This window comes from Ranitomeya variabilis, chromosome 6 (genome assembly GCF_051348905.1).
Source record: "Ranitomeya variabilis isolate aRanVar5 chromosome 6, aRanVar5.hap1, whole genome shotgun sequence".
NCBI lineage: Eukaryota > Metazoa > Chordata > Amphibia > Anura > Dendrobatidae > Ranitomeya > Ranitomeya variabilis.
The window spans coordinates 410865637-410881612 of record NC_135237.1 but is presented as its reverse complement, the minus strand read 5'-3'; the positions used below and the strand labels follow the sequence as shown (position 1 = coordinate 410881612).

General features: G+C 42.3%; 1 protein-coding gene across 4 annotated transcripts in view; it reads left to right on the top strand.

The window, feature by feature from the left end:
* Nucleotides 1–15976, top strand: part of ARHGAP28 (Rho GTPase activating protein 28) — a 271890-nt gene that overhangs the window by 208376 nt on the left and 47538 nt on the right. For all 4 annotated transcript variants that reach the window (XM_077270232.1, XM_077270229.1, XM_077270230.1 and 1 more), the window contains exons 3-8: nt 330–547; nt 8150–8237; nt 8391–8533; nt 9606–9771; nt 9848–9939; nt 10343–10420. In XM_077270232.1, coding sequence (XP_077126347.1) covers nt 330–547; nt 8150–8237; nt 8391–8533; nt 9606–9771; nt 9848–9939; nt 10343–10420 — 785 coding nt within the window. The remainder of the gene's footprint in view (nt 1–329; nt 548–8149; nt 8238–8390; nt 8534–9605; nt 9772–9847; nt 9940–10342; nt 10421–15976) is intronic.

The following is a 15976-nucleotide window of genomic DNA, read 5'->3' as shown; positions in this document are numbered from 1 at the left end:
TGTGATACCTTAAGATGAGCCAAATTTGTCAAACAACACGTGACACTTATAATGGCAGCGCCACCAAAAACAAAACTGACTTCAAAAATTCCCTGCATGACAAATTCCCCCAATAACATTTATGGTGAAAGTCTTAAAAAGTCTTTTTTAGTGCAAATTTCTCCGTAATTTTGCAGAATTTAGCTTGGTAAATCTCATTCAGTTTTGTTACCACTTATTTTTCATTTATACATATAAAACAATATGCCTACATTTACTTTATTCTGGTCTTATAATTTAATAATAAGTCGCACTTTCATCCAGACTGCTACTTATGTCTTGTGTTCCAGATGGGGAGATGGAGGCAGAATGGCTCCAAGAAGCCGGCTTGTCCAACCTAATTTCTGGTACTCAGGAACATGACAGCCAGGCTTTGCTGTCTACATTAACTCGAACCCAGGCGGCTGCTGTCCAGAAAAGATACAATTCTTACACCCAGACTATGAGGAAAAAGAACAAACATTCAGTAAGGGATGTACGAGATATCTTTGGGATTAATGAATCTTCAGTAAGTACGATGAGATGCTACCTATCACTGTACTAAGAGAATGTTTTTCTTTTTGGCTTGGTCTATTGCTAGTAACACTGCAATGTTACATTTCTTGAAGGGGTTATCCATGACTTTTTTCTACTGTGGGCATAAAACTAATAGGCATGTAGTTACTACCTGCCCGTTGTGCCCGCTAAGATTCCTGTCCGTGATTCAGCTGCTTCTGCTGACATCACATCAACAGATCAGCTGCTTCTCCGCCATTCTGCTCTGTTGATGGGTCATAACTGCCGACATCATGCTGATTGATAGCCAGCTCCCCGCTGCCTTGTTGTGGTGAGCCAGCTGTCAATCAGCCTGACGTCAGCAGTCACACCCCCTCAACAGAGCAGAAAAGAGCTGCTCTGTTGACGTGGAGCAGTAGAATCGCCGACAGGGGCTGTCAGTGCCCACCCTGGGTGTAACAGATAGGTAGTTAGCAACTGCCTGCTTGTTAGTTTTTAAGCCCATAGTAAAAAAAACTATAGTCCTTTAAACCCCTTTAAATTGTAATATCTAGTAAGAGAATTGAGACTATAAGACATGCAGGGATCATAGATTATATGGACTGGTTCATTTTACATACGAGCGTTTGTCCAGTGCACTTTTAATAGCATATGTACTTTCACATTTCTGTAAATAGCTGTGCACACCAAAATCCATTGATACATCCGGATTTCAGGGTCAAATAGCTGAGATTTTTCTCTTTATTATGACTGACCTGAATAGTATGCAAATTCATAGAGAGAGATACTGAGCAGAATTTACTTTCTTTTACAAGTTTCTGCTATGAAAATCAGATTAGGAAATAAATCATTGAAATGGTATTGTACTAAAGATCTATATGGGTAAGGCATGTCTGGACTATTTCTTACAAATTTTCAATTAGTTCATTGAATGCATGACATTCAGATCATACTGTTTGTGAAAAAGATCCTGACTCATGCCTATGCTTCCTGCATTACGCGACCTTCAGGTATCTGTGACATGTGTATTTCTGCACATCGGAGGTGTGAGTACGGGGCCTTAGACACATTTATCTGCACTGCTATATCAATAATCCGGAATATACCGTTCATTGCCTTTTAGAAAAATGACTTTTCGGGACTATACTGGTGAACACTTTGTATTATGGGCAGGAACACTTTGCGTGCCATATTTTCTTGTCTGATGCAAACAATGCCTATTGTCCCAACCAAAAGTATACTTTTAGCTTTTTTTTCCATTGAATTAGTTTGGATCATTAAAAGGGAAATCTACCAAGATCTAACAAATCTACCACGTTCTCTGAAAGCTGAGCTCCACATAACTCCACCCACACCATTGATTGACAGCTGTCTGCATGGGAAGAAAGCTCTGCTTTCTGCTGGTTCTGCTCTGAACCATTACAATGAAACCCTGCAAAGTGCCCTGGATGAAGCTGCTCCTCCTATACATAGAGCAACTCGACACAGACGGCGACAACCATGGCACATGCTGCAAACACGCTTCCTGCAGCGGTGCTCCAGGTGCGCCGAACGTCTGTGGAGAAAATCTAATCTACCCGAAGATTTCATCCATTATAAGTTCATGCTAAAAACATACAACTCTGCCCTTCACCTCTCCAAACAAACCTATTTCAACACCCTCATCACCTCACTGTCCAATAACCCTAAACGTCTCTTCGACATTTTCCAGTCCCTACTCAACCCAAGAGAGCAGGCCCCAACCACAGATCTCCGCGCTGAAGATCTGGCCAATTACTTCAAAGAAAAAATTGACCACATTCGCCAGGAAATCATCTCCCATTCTCTTCATACCAGGCACTGTCCTCCCTCCCCCACTGCATCTAGTTCACTCTCTGACTTTGAACCAGTTACTGAAGAAGAAGTAAGCAGGCTCCTTGCATCTTCTCGCCCGACCACTTGCACCAGTGACCCCATTCCATCACATCTCCTCCAGTCCCTTTCCCCGGCTGTCACCTCTCACATAACAAAAATATTCAACCTTTCCCTCACTTCCGGTATTTTTCCCTCCTCATTTAAGCATGCCATCATACATCCATTACTTAGAAAACTCTCCCTCGACCAAAACTGTGCAGCTAATTATAGACCTGTCTCTAATCTTCCCTTCATCTCTAAACTCCTCGAACGCCTGGTCCACTCCCGTCTTACCCACTATCTTTCAGATAACTCTCTTCTTGACCCTCTTCAATCTGGCTTCCGCTCTTTACACTCTACTGAAACTGCCCTCACTAAAGTCTCTAATGACCTACTAACAGCTAAATCTAATGGTCACTACTCCATGCTAATTCTATTGGATCTTTCCGCAGCATTCGACACTGTGGATCATCAGCTCCTCCTCACTATGCTCCGCTCCATCGGCATCAAGGACACCGTTCTCTCTTGGTTCTCCTCCTATCTCTCTGACCGATCCTTCACTGTATGTTTTGCTGGTTCCTCCTCCTCTCACCTTCCCCTAACTGTTGGGGATCCTCAAGGATCAGTCCTAGGCCCCCTCCTCTTCTCTTTGTATACTGCCCCTATTGGACAAACAATCAGTAGATTTGGTTTCCAGTACCATCTCTATGCTGACGACACCCAATTATACACCTCTTCTCCTGCTCTCACTCCGACCTTCTTAGAAAACACCAGTGATTGTCTTACCGCTGTCTCTAACATCATGTCCTCCCTCTATCTGAAACTGAACCTGTCAAAAACTGAACTCCTCGTGTTCTCTCCCTCTACTAACCTACCTTTGCCTGACATTGCCATCTCCGTGTGTGGTTCCACCATTACTCCAAAGCAACATGCCCGCTGCCTTGGGGTTATCCTTGATTCCGAGCTTTCATTCACCCCCCACATCCGATCACTGGCTCGCTCTTCTTATTTGCATCTCAAAAACATTTCTAGAATTTGCCCTTTTCTTACTTTCGACTCTGCAAATACTCTTACTGTCTCACTTATTCATTCTCGTCTGGACTATTGTAACTCTCTACTAATCGGCCTCCCTCTTACCAAACTCTCCCCGCTCCAATCTGTCCTGAATGCTGCTGCCAGGATCATATTCCTCACCAACCGTTACACCGATGCCTCTACCTTGTGCCAGTCATTACACTGGCTAGCCATCCACTCCAGAATCCAGTACAAAACTACTACCCTCACCCACAAAGCACTCCATGGCTCAGCACCACCCTACATCTCCTCTCTGGTCTCAGTCTACCACCCTACCCGTGCCCTCTGCTCCGCTAATGACCTCAGGTTTGCATCCTCAATAATCAGAACCTCCCACTCCCGTCTCCAAGACTTTACACGTGCTGCGCCGATTCTTTGGAATGCACTACCTAGGTTAATACGATTAATCCCCAATCCCCACAGTTTTAAGCGTGCCCTAAAAACGCATTTGTTCAGACTGGCCTACCGCCTCAACGCATTAACCTAACCATCCCTGTGTGGCCTATTAAAAAATAGAAAAAACAAAAAACAAAACACATAATCAGGTTCCTTGCATCGTGTTCTCATACACTTTATGCAGTTAATAGCCTCTGTGTCTGTACTGCTACATACTTAGGCAGTTAACTGGTTCATGCAGCTTTACATGAACACCCGAGCCTTACACTATGGCTGGTCCAAATAACTAAAGCAATTGTTACCATCCACCTCTCGTGTCTCCCCTTTTCCTCATAGTTTGTAAGCTTGCGAGCAGGGCCCTCATTCCTCCTGGTATCTATTTTGAACTGTGATTTCTGTTATGCTGTAATGTCTATTGTCTGTACAAGTCCCCTCTATAAGTTGTAAAGCGCTGCGGAATGTGTTGGCGCTATATAAATAAAAATTATTATTATTATTATAAAGCTGTCAATCAGTGGCAGGGGTGGGGTTATACAGAGTTGATGAATAATGGAGGACTACAGCAAGTTTACTAGTCATCTACTGATAAGTCATTAATTTTATCAAAATTACAACAATCACCCCAGTAAGTGACACATCACTGGAATCATGGTCTACGTCTTTACATTTTTCTGCTCTGAGATTAGGTGTCAAAAACCCGGTGACAGATTCCCTTTAAATCATATGCATTAGTTTTTTTTACTCATTTGTTAGCTGTCCCACAACAGTGTGATCAAAGCCTAATCAAGGGATAACTAAATCTTCTAAAGGTAATCTTATAACCTTGACTTACTAGCAAGCATTTCTTATATTACGCCATCTGCTTCAGAATGGAAAATCTTAATCTTATTACTCTTATTAAATTGTTCTGAATTAGAAATTATGTTTCAGTCGTATACTTGCAAGAGTTTGAAAATGCGGTTTAGTAATGATGCAATCTATCTCCCACTTCACATCATACATTACATTATATCATACATGTTTCTTAACTTGGTCACTAATACTCAGGAATTCCTTTAGAAAAATATTTGTGAATGCAACAGGAAAGCTTGATAAAGCAAAGGAAGTTCGAGGAATGACACTTGAGGGTGAAACTTTGCTCCCTTTAGACACAGAACGACAAAGAAGGGAACGCTAAAAACAAATGTATCCATGAGTTTTATTGAAATCTTCACGCAACTGCAAATGTGGCATGGCATAGCCCACTTACAGGGAGAAATCCACACTGTGATTCCTTTGCATGCAATTTTTTATGTTTTCCCTCATTTGCACTTGCAATTATGTATTACTATAGGAACGGTTTTTATACACAAGTACAGTAGACCCTTATTAAAAACAATGGAAAATTTCACTTTTTCCTTATCGCTTTAAATATAGAAGTTTCAGAATTTGTCTAAAAATTAGACTATTAATTATATTAAAATACTGATTTTTTTTTATTAATATTTATACAATTTTGTAATATACTTTTAGCCTCAATCCATTGCTTGCTCAACAGCTCTGCTTGTATGGGAACCTTTATTTGAAGATTTAACCTTCATTCCTGTAGATGATCACACAGGTGCATGACTCATAAATGTACTCGTCAGTCGTCAGATCTCCTGTTCTTTTGAGCTGTGCATATGGGTGCTCATCACAACAGAACAGATTGACGGTCAACAAGCAGAGGTGTTAGTAATAGTGAGGAATTGATACACAGACAGTATACAGTATTTAATAACTGCATAAGGGATGTTAAATGGGTAGTCTAAACCACAATTTAATATTCATCCTGAATGCCTATTTTTATAAAGTCATAATCTAATCTATTTTCTAATATACTTCAATTAAAACTTCCCTACCATTCATTCACTGCACTAACTACTTTCTTTTTTTTTCAGGGGCTGTGATAGCACCTGCTCTACTGAGCATGCATAGGTTGTCAATTTCTAATCAGAAATAACCAGCCGGCAGGAGAACGCACTGTCAGTGTGCATTGTAAGAATACCCCGCTTGCTGAGACCAGCATTACCCCTGCAAGTGATGTCATTTGCGGGATGGCGCTGGTCTCTGCCTGCTGGGTATTCTTCATAGAGTGCACACTGACAGTGTGCTCTTTTGCTGGCTGGTTACTCCTGAGCAGAGCCGGTAAGAGAGCGCACTGTCACTGTGCATATTGCACGGTGACAAAAATCTACTGAGCATCCATCAGAATTGACAACCGACACATGCGCAGTAGAGCAGTGACTAGTCCAGCTTCTCAAACAGATGTCACTGATGATGCTTTGTTTCAGGGCAGGGTCAGAGGCTGTGACAGTGGATTCTCGAAACAAGTAAAAAAAAGCAAAAAATAAGCAGTAGAGTGAGGGAATGGTAGGGAAATTTTAACTAAAGTATATCAGAAAACAGATTACATTGTGGCATTAAATGGATGAGCATTTAGGAGGAAAATTTAATTTGTGTTTTGGACCACCCTTTAATTGTTGGATAAAACGATATTAAACAAATATTGCTGTCCAACCCTTCAAGGGTGTTCGAGGAACAGAGAAAAAAATAAGTAAAATGAGGAAACGTCATTATAAATAAATTTCTAAATATATTTAATTAGCAAATCACAATAGTTTTGTCTATGGAAATGATCAATTTAGAATTCAAATGTCCGCTGCTGAGTTACACTGAGAGAAACCTGCCCTAGAATGTTAAGCCAGATGCCGGTGAGCATGTGCAGAGCTCACAGGCACCTGGACTAACATTGTAGGGCAGGTTTATGTCAGTGTAATAGCATGGCAGCCATTTTAACTTGATAGTGATTATCTCCCTAGACAAATAGAATGTAATTTACTAATTAAATATATTTAGAAGTTTATTTATAAAAATGTTTTAATTAATTATTTATTTTCTGTTCCCTGAGAACCCCTTTAAGATGGCCATACACATTAGCTGTTGGCCGAACCATCGCTCCCAACTCTGATATATACAAAAAGAATGGGCTCAGCCAAGCTTTAGTCTATGTGCACACGCTGCGGATTTTGCTGCGGATCTTCAGCAGTTTTCCATGCATTGTAGAGTACCATGTAAACCTATGGAAAACAAAATCTGCAGTGCACATGCTGCGGAAAAAACGTGCGGAAACGCAGCGTTGTTTATTCCGCAGCATGTCAATTCTTTGTGCGGATTCCGCCGCGGTTTACACCTGCTCCATAATAGGAATCCGCAGGGGTAAAACCGCAGGTAAAATCCGCACAAAACCCGTGGAAAATCCGCTGTAAATCCACGGTAATTCCGCAGTGCGGATTTCATGCAGATTTACCAAAATCAGTGCTGAAAAATCTGCACACCATTCCGCAACGTGTGCACGTGGCCTAAATGTGTCATTGTGAAAGAGCCACATCTAGACTCTGAACAATACGATCAGCGGTTGAAATTCATCAGTCTGACTTCTATCCAATCTGTATTGGAGCCCTTAGAGAACTATCATGTTGGATTCTACCTGCTACATAAAATTCCAAAGGAATGACAAAGTGAAATATATTAGTAAAAATATGTATATTGATTTTTTTTTATTTAAAAATATTGTTTTCAACTTACAGTAGTTATGTGTTGTACATCAGACACATCCTTTTATTTTACTCTACAACCATAGCTGTTTGTAATAAATGTTTTCGTCCACATGTTTGTTGTCCCCAGCTGCTATGGGGGTCTTTTGTGGAGAGGGGTCCAACCCTAGTTAGTTCTGTTCCATTTACAGTAAAACTGCATCCTTACCCATCAAGAATTAATTCTTAGAGATTAGAATCTAAATTTTTCTTTTCTAAAAAAAAGCCATAGGGTTTATTTTATGTATGAGAAGAAGTTTTAGGCCTGGAGTCATCACACAATTGTCAGAAATTTGGCATAAAATTGGAAGTTATGAACATATTTTGCCACTTTTGGTACTTTTGCTTTAGCTCCAGCCTGTTTCACCAACTTTGAGAAAGTGTCACAGCTTATCCCAGTATGGGTATGTCCGAACACAATCTAAGAATTTACCATCATTTGTACCCTGTCTGGCTAACATGTTTTGGCGGTGGCACATAGGACCTGAAGGATGCACCGAATTCATCAGTAGTACGCAATTTCACACTCCAAATTCTTCTTCATGGAGACACAAAACATCAGCATTGGTGCATCAGGGTCTTTGTGTTTACAATGTTTTAAACCTATAAATGACAATTGTTTTTCTTGTTTTTTTCAGCCCACATTTGAACCCATACCAGTATCCCCTCTTGCAACAAATGGAATTCCGATCCCCATGAAAAAACCATTAAGGAAACCTGTCACTCGTAAGTTTGCTCGTATAGTATTAGATTGCACTCCTTTGATGCTTCTTAGCATCATCAGCAGATTGGTGTTTATGTAGTTGATCATCACAATCAGTTTTATCATCAAAGACTGATAATTCTGTATAATTTTCAAAATGTCTCTTTGTGTTTCAGCTAACAGCTGCACTTTGGAAAAAATTAACCCTGCGGTAGCAGAAGAACTGTCTTTTGAAGTGTCCTTTTCAGAAGCCATTGTTACAGATGATAAAGAGAAACAGCCAAACCAAAGAATTAAAAAGGACGATTGTATCTTACCTGTAAGTGCCCATAGAATAGTTTTTATCTGTTAGATTTCAGTGAAAGATGTGATGCTGTGATATTGGATGATGTATTTCTAACCCACTAATAGAAATATTTGTGATGTCACTGTTTGTATGAATATAAGTAAGTGTATATGTATCATTGTGCTCAGGGTTAGGTACAAACATTTTTTCTATTTCCCATGTAAGACAATGGGCAATTTTGAAAAATCCGGTGGAGTAGGATGGGTCACAGCACACAGGTGTAGTAACAGATATGCATAGCTCCCAACTTTTAAAACATGTAGAGGAACATATATTGTGTCACTAATACAATCATTTCTCCCCAATTGAAACCCCTTATTGTTCTCACCCACTACAATACCCTTTTCTTGGTCACCAAGTCTAATGCCCCACACAGTATGGTGTTAGAATGGCCAAGTCAAAGTCCAGACCTCAATCCAATCGAGAATCTGTGGAAAGAGCTGAAAACTGCTGTTCACAAACGATCTCCATCAAACCTCACTGAGCTCGAGCTGTTTGCCAAGGAAGAATGGGCAAGAATTTCAGTCTCTCGATGTACAAAACTGATAGAGACATACCCCAAGCGACTTGCAGCTGTAATCGCAGCAAAAGGTGGCGCAACAAAGTATTAAGTTAAAGGGGCCGAATAGTATTGCACGCCCCACTTTTCAGTTTTTGAATTTCCACAAAAATGTAAAATAACCAATAAATTTCGTTCAACTTCCCAATTGTGTTCCAGTTGTTGTTGATTCTTCACCAAAAATTTACATTTGGTATCTTTATATTTGAAGCATGATATGTTGGAAAAGGTTGAAAAGTTCCAGGGGGCCGAATACTTTCGCAAGGCACTGTAGAAATCCATGCAGGCCACAAAAATAAGGAATGCTGGGAAACGTCAGCACTGAGATGTTTTTCTTTCTGTTCTGATGTTGAAGGTTCAACTATGTCAATTTATACCTAGGAAATGCATCTGTACATGGCATTTTAAAACTTCTGCTTCAGTTTACATGATTTAATTTTAGGCTGGAATTCAGCCATTCAGAAAACTCCTGTTGTTATCTTTCAGAAATTCATTGTGTGGAAAAGCAGATTTGGGCTTACAGAAGTTGAAGATTTATCACTTGAAGACATGAAAAAAATCCGTTATCTGTCACTAATTGAATTAACAGCTTTTTATGATGCTTTGGGAATCGAATTAAAGAGGAATAGAATTCTACGCATTAAAGGAAGAGGTAAAATATCCTATTATCAGATTGTAGTATTAAAGATAATGTTTCAGTGTATTACTGATTTGTTTTTATTTAATAGAAAATGGCCTTTTTGGAGTTCCTTTAACAACATTGTTGGAAATTGATCAGAAGAAAGTCCCTGGCACAAAAGTCCCGCTGATCTTTCAAAAAGTAAGGATACAGCAAATGCAGTGATGTAGAATGTTCAATAAAACAGTGATTTTAAAAATGCTTTTTAACAAAATGCTTTATAAGCCCATATGTATTTTCTCCACCCACACAGCCTGACTGACAGCTGCAGCTCGTACTGAGCATTGTGAGATCTCAGCTGCAGGAGAGACATCGAAGAGTTGTCAGTAAATTCAGAGATTGAGTTAAACTTTTCTAAAGGATAACACAGCTAGTCTGACATGTATGTTCAAAGTAAATACATCAGCCTCATCAGGTGTGAGAGATCTATTTAGTAATATATACAGTTTGTGTTGTGAAATCTAGTGACTGATTAATGCTAATTAATATTAATGCTTAATGCTAATGATTGTTTTGTCTGATACATGTGCATGTTATTTGTTAGTTATTTCAGAGACTTGAGGAAACAGGTTTAGAGACTGAAGGAATACTGCGAGTCCCAGGGTCTGCATCTCGTGTTAAGGTAATTAGTCCTCTTTATACCACTAATGATCCACAGTGTAAGTACTTATTGTTCTTTTTTTCAGCAGAGGCAATTTGCATATTTAAATTCCCAGAGGAGCATTGCACGGCGAATAAGCCTCCTTACCTTGACAAGCCAGCTGGTATGTTACTCTCCATAAGGAGAAACGTTACCCCTTAGACCCCAGTCCAGAGCCTCTCACCTAGCCAAATCAGTTCTCATGCTTCGCACTGACGAGTAGGGTTGAGCGACTTTCATTTTTTTAAGATCGAGTAGGGTTTTGGGAAACCCGATTTTGTCCAGAGTCGAGTCGAGTGCAGTCGGCCGATTATCGCTAAAAGTCGGGGATCGACCGAAACACGAAACCCAATGCAAGTCAATGGGGAAGCATAGTCGGCAGTGAGTGGAGGCCAGGAAAACACCTACAGTGCCCATTTTAATGCCAAAAACATCCATTCTTGTTTCTGAAGCTTGCCAATCTTAATTAACTGTATAATAATAGTTGGGCATAGGGAATTGGGGGAAAGTTGTGGGGGGAGTAGGGCTGGCTCAAGTTTTTCGTGGGCCCAGGAAATGCGGACTACGTCACGGCGGTGTTGCAGGGAAAGGTAAGTATTTAAAAGTTGCAAGTGCTGTGATCCTGAGCAAGCAGGGGGGGGCCCACTCGTTCGCATTGCCACTGGCACAGGGCCCCTCAAAGTACGGCGGTGTGTTTGCATGGCGGGGGCGCCTCCCACCAGCAGCGACACTTTTGCGTACTCTGAGGGGCCCTGTGCCAGTGACGTCGCCAACGAGTATGCCCCCCCACCTGATGAAGGAACCTGCACTTTCATCTGCACCTTCCTCTTTGTCCCTGTGTAAGGTGGTATAACATGCGGGAAGGGGAACCTTACTTTCAGCAGGGACAGATTCTGGCTGTGTAGAGTACAAGGGGAATGTAGTGGTCTAGGTCAATGTACCAGCAGACTCATTTAGCAGTGGCTGGGCAATGGGCAGGATGAGGAGGAAACAGATATAGGGCCAAAGAATAAAGTAGGCTGCATGCAGTTCAAAATTGGTAACAGGACTAAACAGGCGGCATTGCTTTGTTCAGTGGAGTAGCAAACCCAAGAGCAGCAGACACTGTTTCAAGGGCCTAACCACACTAGTAGGCCAAATGCAGTTTAATATCTGATAGTATAGGGCGAAAGCCAGAATGTGGAAGCTCAGCTTTGTTCAGTTGAGGACAACACCAGGGAGGGGCAGACACCTTTAGTAGGCCGGAAAAGCCTATTGCATTTTTTAAAATGGTAATTTGGAGCAGAAGGTTGAAGCTCAGCTTTATTTAGTTGAGGGCAACACCAGGGAGGGGCAGAAGCCGTTAGTAGGCCCTAACCACCATTTTTTTTTTAAAACCACTTAATGAGAGCCGGAAGGTTGAAGCTCAGCTTTATTTAGTTGAGGACAACACCAGGCAGGGGCACACAGACAGACACCTTTAGTAGGCCGGAAAAGCCTATTGCATTTTTCAAAATGGTAATTTGGAGCAGAAGGTTGAAGCTCAGCTTTATTTAGTTGAGGGCAACACCAGGCAGGGGCACACAGACAGACACCTTTAGTAGGCCGGAAAAGCCTATTGCATTTTTTAAAATGGTAATTTGGAGCAGAAGGTTGAAGCTCAGCTTTATTTAGTTGAGGACAACACCAGGCAGGGGCACACAGACAGACACCTTTAGTAGGCCGGAAAAGCCTATTGCATTTTTCAAAATGGTAATTTGGAGCAGAAGGTTGAAGCTCAGCTTTATTTAGTTGAGGGCAACACCAGGGAGGGGCAGAAGCCGTTAGTAGGCCCTAACCACCATTTTTTTTTTTTAAAACCACTTAATGAGAGCCGGAAGGTTGAAGCTCAGCTTTATTTAGTTGAGGACAACACCAGGGAGGGGCAGAAGCCGTTAGTAGGCCCTAACCACCATTTTTTTTTTTAAAACCACTTAATGAGAGCCGGAAGGTTGAAGCTCAGCTTTATTTAGTTGAGGACAACACCAGGGAGGGGCAGAAGCCGTTAGTAGGCCCTAACCACCATTTTTTTTTTAAAAACCACTTAATGAGAGCCGGAAGGTTGAAGCTCAGCTTTATTTAGTTGAGGACAACACCAGGCAGGGGCACACAGACAGACACCTTTAGTAGGCCGGAAAAGCCTATTGCATTTTTTAAAATGGTAATTTGGAGCAGAAGGTTGAAGCTCAGCTTTATTTAGTTGAGGACAACACCAGGGAGGGGCAGAAGCCGTTAGTAGGCCCTAACCAAAGTTGAAGGCCAAATGCAGTTTAATTTCTGATACTATAGGCCGAAAGCCAGAAGGTGGAAGCTCCGATTTAGACAGTGGAGGACAATTTGAATTAGGGACTGCAGACAGACTTAGTAGGCTGTCCCCTGTGGACCATGCATCCACCACATTAACCCATTGCGCCGTAATGGACACGTAATCTTCCGTGGCCATGCCTACAGGTCCATGCGTCTGTTGTCAGGTGCACCTTTGTACTCACAGATTGCCAGAGTGCATGGACAATGCGGTCTTCTACATGCTGGTGGAGGGTTGGGATGGCTTTTCTCGCAAAAGAAGTGTCGACTGGTTAGCTTGTAGCGTGGTACAGCGTAGTCCATCATGGCCTTATTAATAGTAAATAAAATATATAACTAGGCTCTATGAACTTTTAAATAGGTTCCAGGGGTACACGGGCAGCATTGGTGTGGTCAGTGGAGGAGTATTGCAAGTAGGGGCTGCAGACAGGCTTCAAAGGCCTAAAATAACAAACAATAGGCTCATTGCAGTTTTACAGCGGTTACATGGATAGACGGGCAGGCAGCTTGGTGGTGAGTGGAGGAGTATTTAAAGTAGGGACCGCAGACAGGCTTCAAAGGCCTAACATAAGAAAATGGGCTGGCTGTAGGCACTTTATAATTGGTTCCAGGGGTACACGGGCAGCAGTGGTCTGGTCAGTGGAGGAGTATTTAAAGTAGGGGCCGCAGACAGGCTATCAAAGGCCTAAAATAACAAACAATAGGCTCATTGCAGTTTTACAGCGGTTACATGGATAGACGGGCAGGCAGCTTGGTGGTGAGTGGAGGAGTATTTAAAGTAGGGACCGCAGACAGGCTTCAAAGGCCTAACATAAGAAAATGGGCTGGCTGTAGGCACTTAATAATTGGTTCCAGGGGTACACGGGCAGCAGTGGTCTGGTCAGTGGAGGACTAGTGGAAGGAGGGACCGCAGACAGGCTTCAAAGGCCTAAAATAACAAACAATAGGCTCATGGCAGTTTTACAGCGGTTACATGGATACACGGGCAGGCAGCTTGGTGGTCAGTGGAGGAGTATTTAAAGTAGGGACCGCAGACAGGCTTCAAAGGCCTAACATAAGAAAATGGGCTGGCTGTAGGCACTTTATAATTGGTTCCAGGGGTACACGGGCAGCAGTGGTCTGGTCAGTGGAGGAGTATTTAAAGTAGGGACCGCAGACAGGCTATCAAAGGCCTAACATAACAAACAATAGGCTCATGGCAGTTTTACAGCGGTTACATGGATACACGGGCAGGCAGCTTGGTGGTCAGTGGAGGAGTATTTAAAGTAGGGACCGCAGACAGGCTTCAAAGGCCTAACATAAGAAAATGGGCTGGCTGTAGGCACTTTATAATTGGTTCCAGGGGTACACGGGCAGCAGTGGTCTGGTCAGTGGAGGACTAGTGGAAGGAGGGACCGCAGACAGGCTTCAAAGGCCTAAAATAACAAACAATAGGCTCATGGCAGCTTTACAGCGGTTACATGGATACACAGGCAGCTTGGTGGTGAGTGGAGGAGTAGTGCAAGGAGTGTCTGTCCCAGTACTCCCAAAATATAAATAGATGTTAATGTCTCGCAAAACAACCACAACAAAAAAAAAGGTGGCATACTTAGGTACAGGGGTGGGCTCATCTACTGAGTTTCTGACATAGTAATTTGGCAGTAACTATTTAATGGTGCCAATATAGGACACAGACACAGACTTGTTGTGAATTTGGATTCTGGGCTCCCCCGGTGGCTACTGGTGGAATTGAACTGTGTCTTCATCTTCTCTGTTCACCTGTTCCCATCAAGATGTGGGAGTCGCTATATAACCTTGCTGCTCTGTTAGTTGCTTGCCGGTCAACAATGTTATCAGAAGCCTCTCTGTGCTTGTTCCTGCTCCTAGACAACTACTAGATAAGTTGGACTCTTGTCCATGTTTGTTTTTGCATTTTTGTTCCAGTTCACAGCTGTAGTTTCGTTACTGTGTCTGGAAAGCTCTTGTGAACAGGAATTGCCACTCTGGTGTTATGAGTTAATGCCAGAGTTTTAAAGTAATTTCTGGATGGTGTTTTTGATAGGGTTTTCAGCTGACCATGAAAGTGTCCTTTCTGTCTTCTGCTATGTAGTAAGTGGACCTCAAATTTGCTAAACCTATTTTCATACTACGTTTGTTATTTCATCTCAACTCACCGCCAATACATGTGGGGGGCCTCTGTCTCCTTTCGGGGTATTTCTCTAGAGGTGAGCTAGGACTAATATTTTCCTCTGCTAGCTTTATTTAGTCCTCCGGCTGGTGCTGGGCATCTAGAATCAACGTAGGCATGCTACCCGGCCACTGCTAGTTGTGCGTTAGGTTTAGTTCATGGTCAGCTCAGTTCCCATCTTCCAAGAGCTAGTTCCTATATATGCTTATGCTATGTTCTCTTGCCATTGAGATCATGACAGTTTGACCGGCCCTCAAAGTGTTAATTGTTTGGGCTGAAGCAGGAGAAAAAGAAGTGTTGAAGGGAAATTTTTTTTTTTTTTCCCCCCTCAGAGTTTTGCTGCCTAGCCCTTAATTGCTGTCTAGCTGCTTCTTACCTCCTCTTAATCCTTGAATGGCTCTGTGTCCACCTGTTTGTAATGGATCTTCAGAGTGTAACTGCAGGTTTGAATAATCTCGCCACGAAGGTACAAAATTTGCAAGATTTTGTTTGTCATGCACCTGTATCTGAGCCGAGAATTCCTTTGCCGGAATTTTTCTCGGGGAATAGATCTGGGTTTCAGAATTTTCGAAATAATTGCAAATTATTTTTGTCCTTGAAATTTCGCTCTGCCGGAGACCCTGCACAGCAGGTCAGGATTGTGATTTCCTTGCTCCGGGGCGACCCTCAAGACTGGGCTTTTTCATTGACACCAGGGGATCCTGCGTTGCTCAATGTGGATGCGTTTTTTCTGGCCTTGGGGTTGCTTTATGACGAACCTCATTTGGAGCTTCAGGCAGAAAAAACTTTGATGTCCCTATCTCAGGGGCAAGATGAAGCAGAAATTTACTGCCAAAGATTCCGTAAATGGTCTGTGCTTACTCAGTGGAATGAGTGCGCCCTGGCGGCGACTTTCAGAGAGGGTCTCTCTGATGCCATTAAGGATGTTATGGTGGGGTTCCCTGTGCCTGCGGGTCTGAATGAGTCCATGACAATGGCTATTCAGATCGATAGGCGTTTGCGGGAGCGCAAACCAGTGCACCATCTGGCGGTGGCCACTGAGAAGTCGC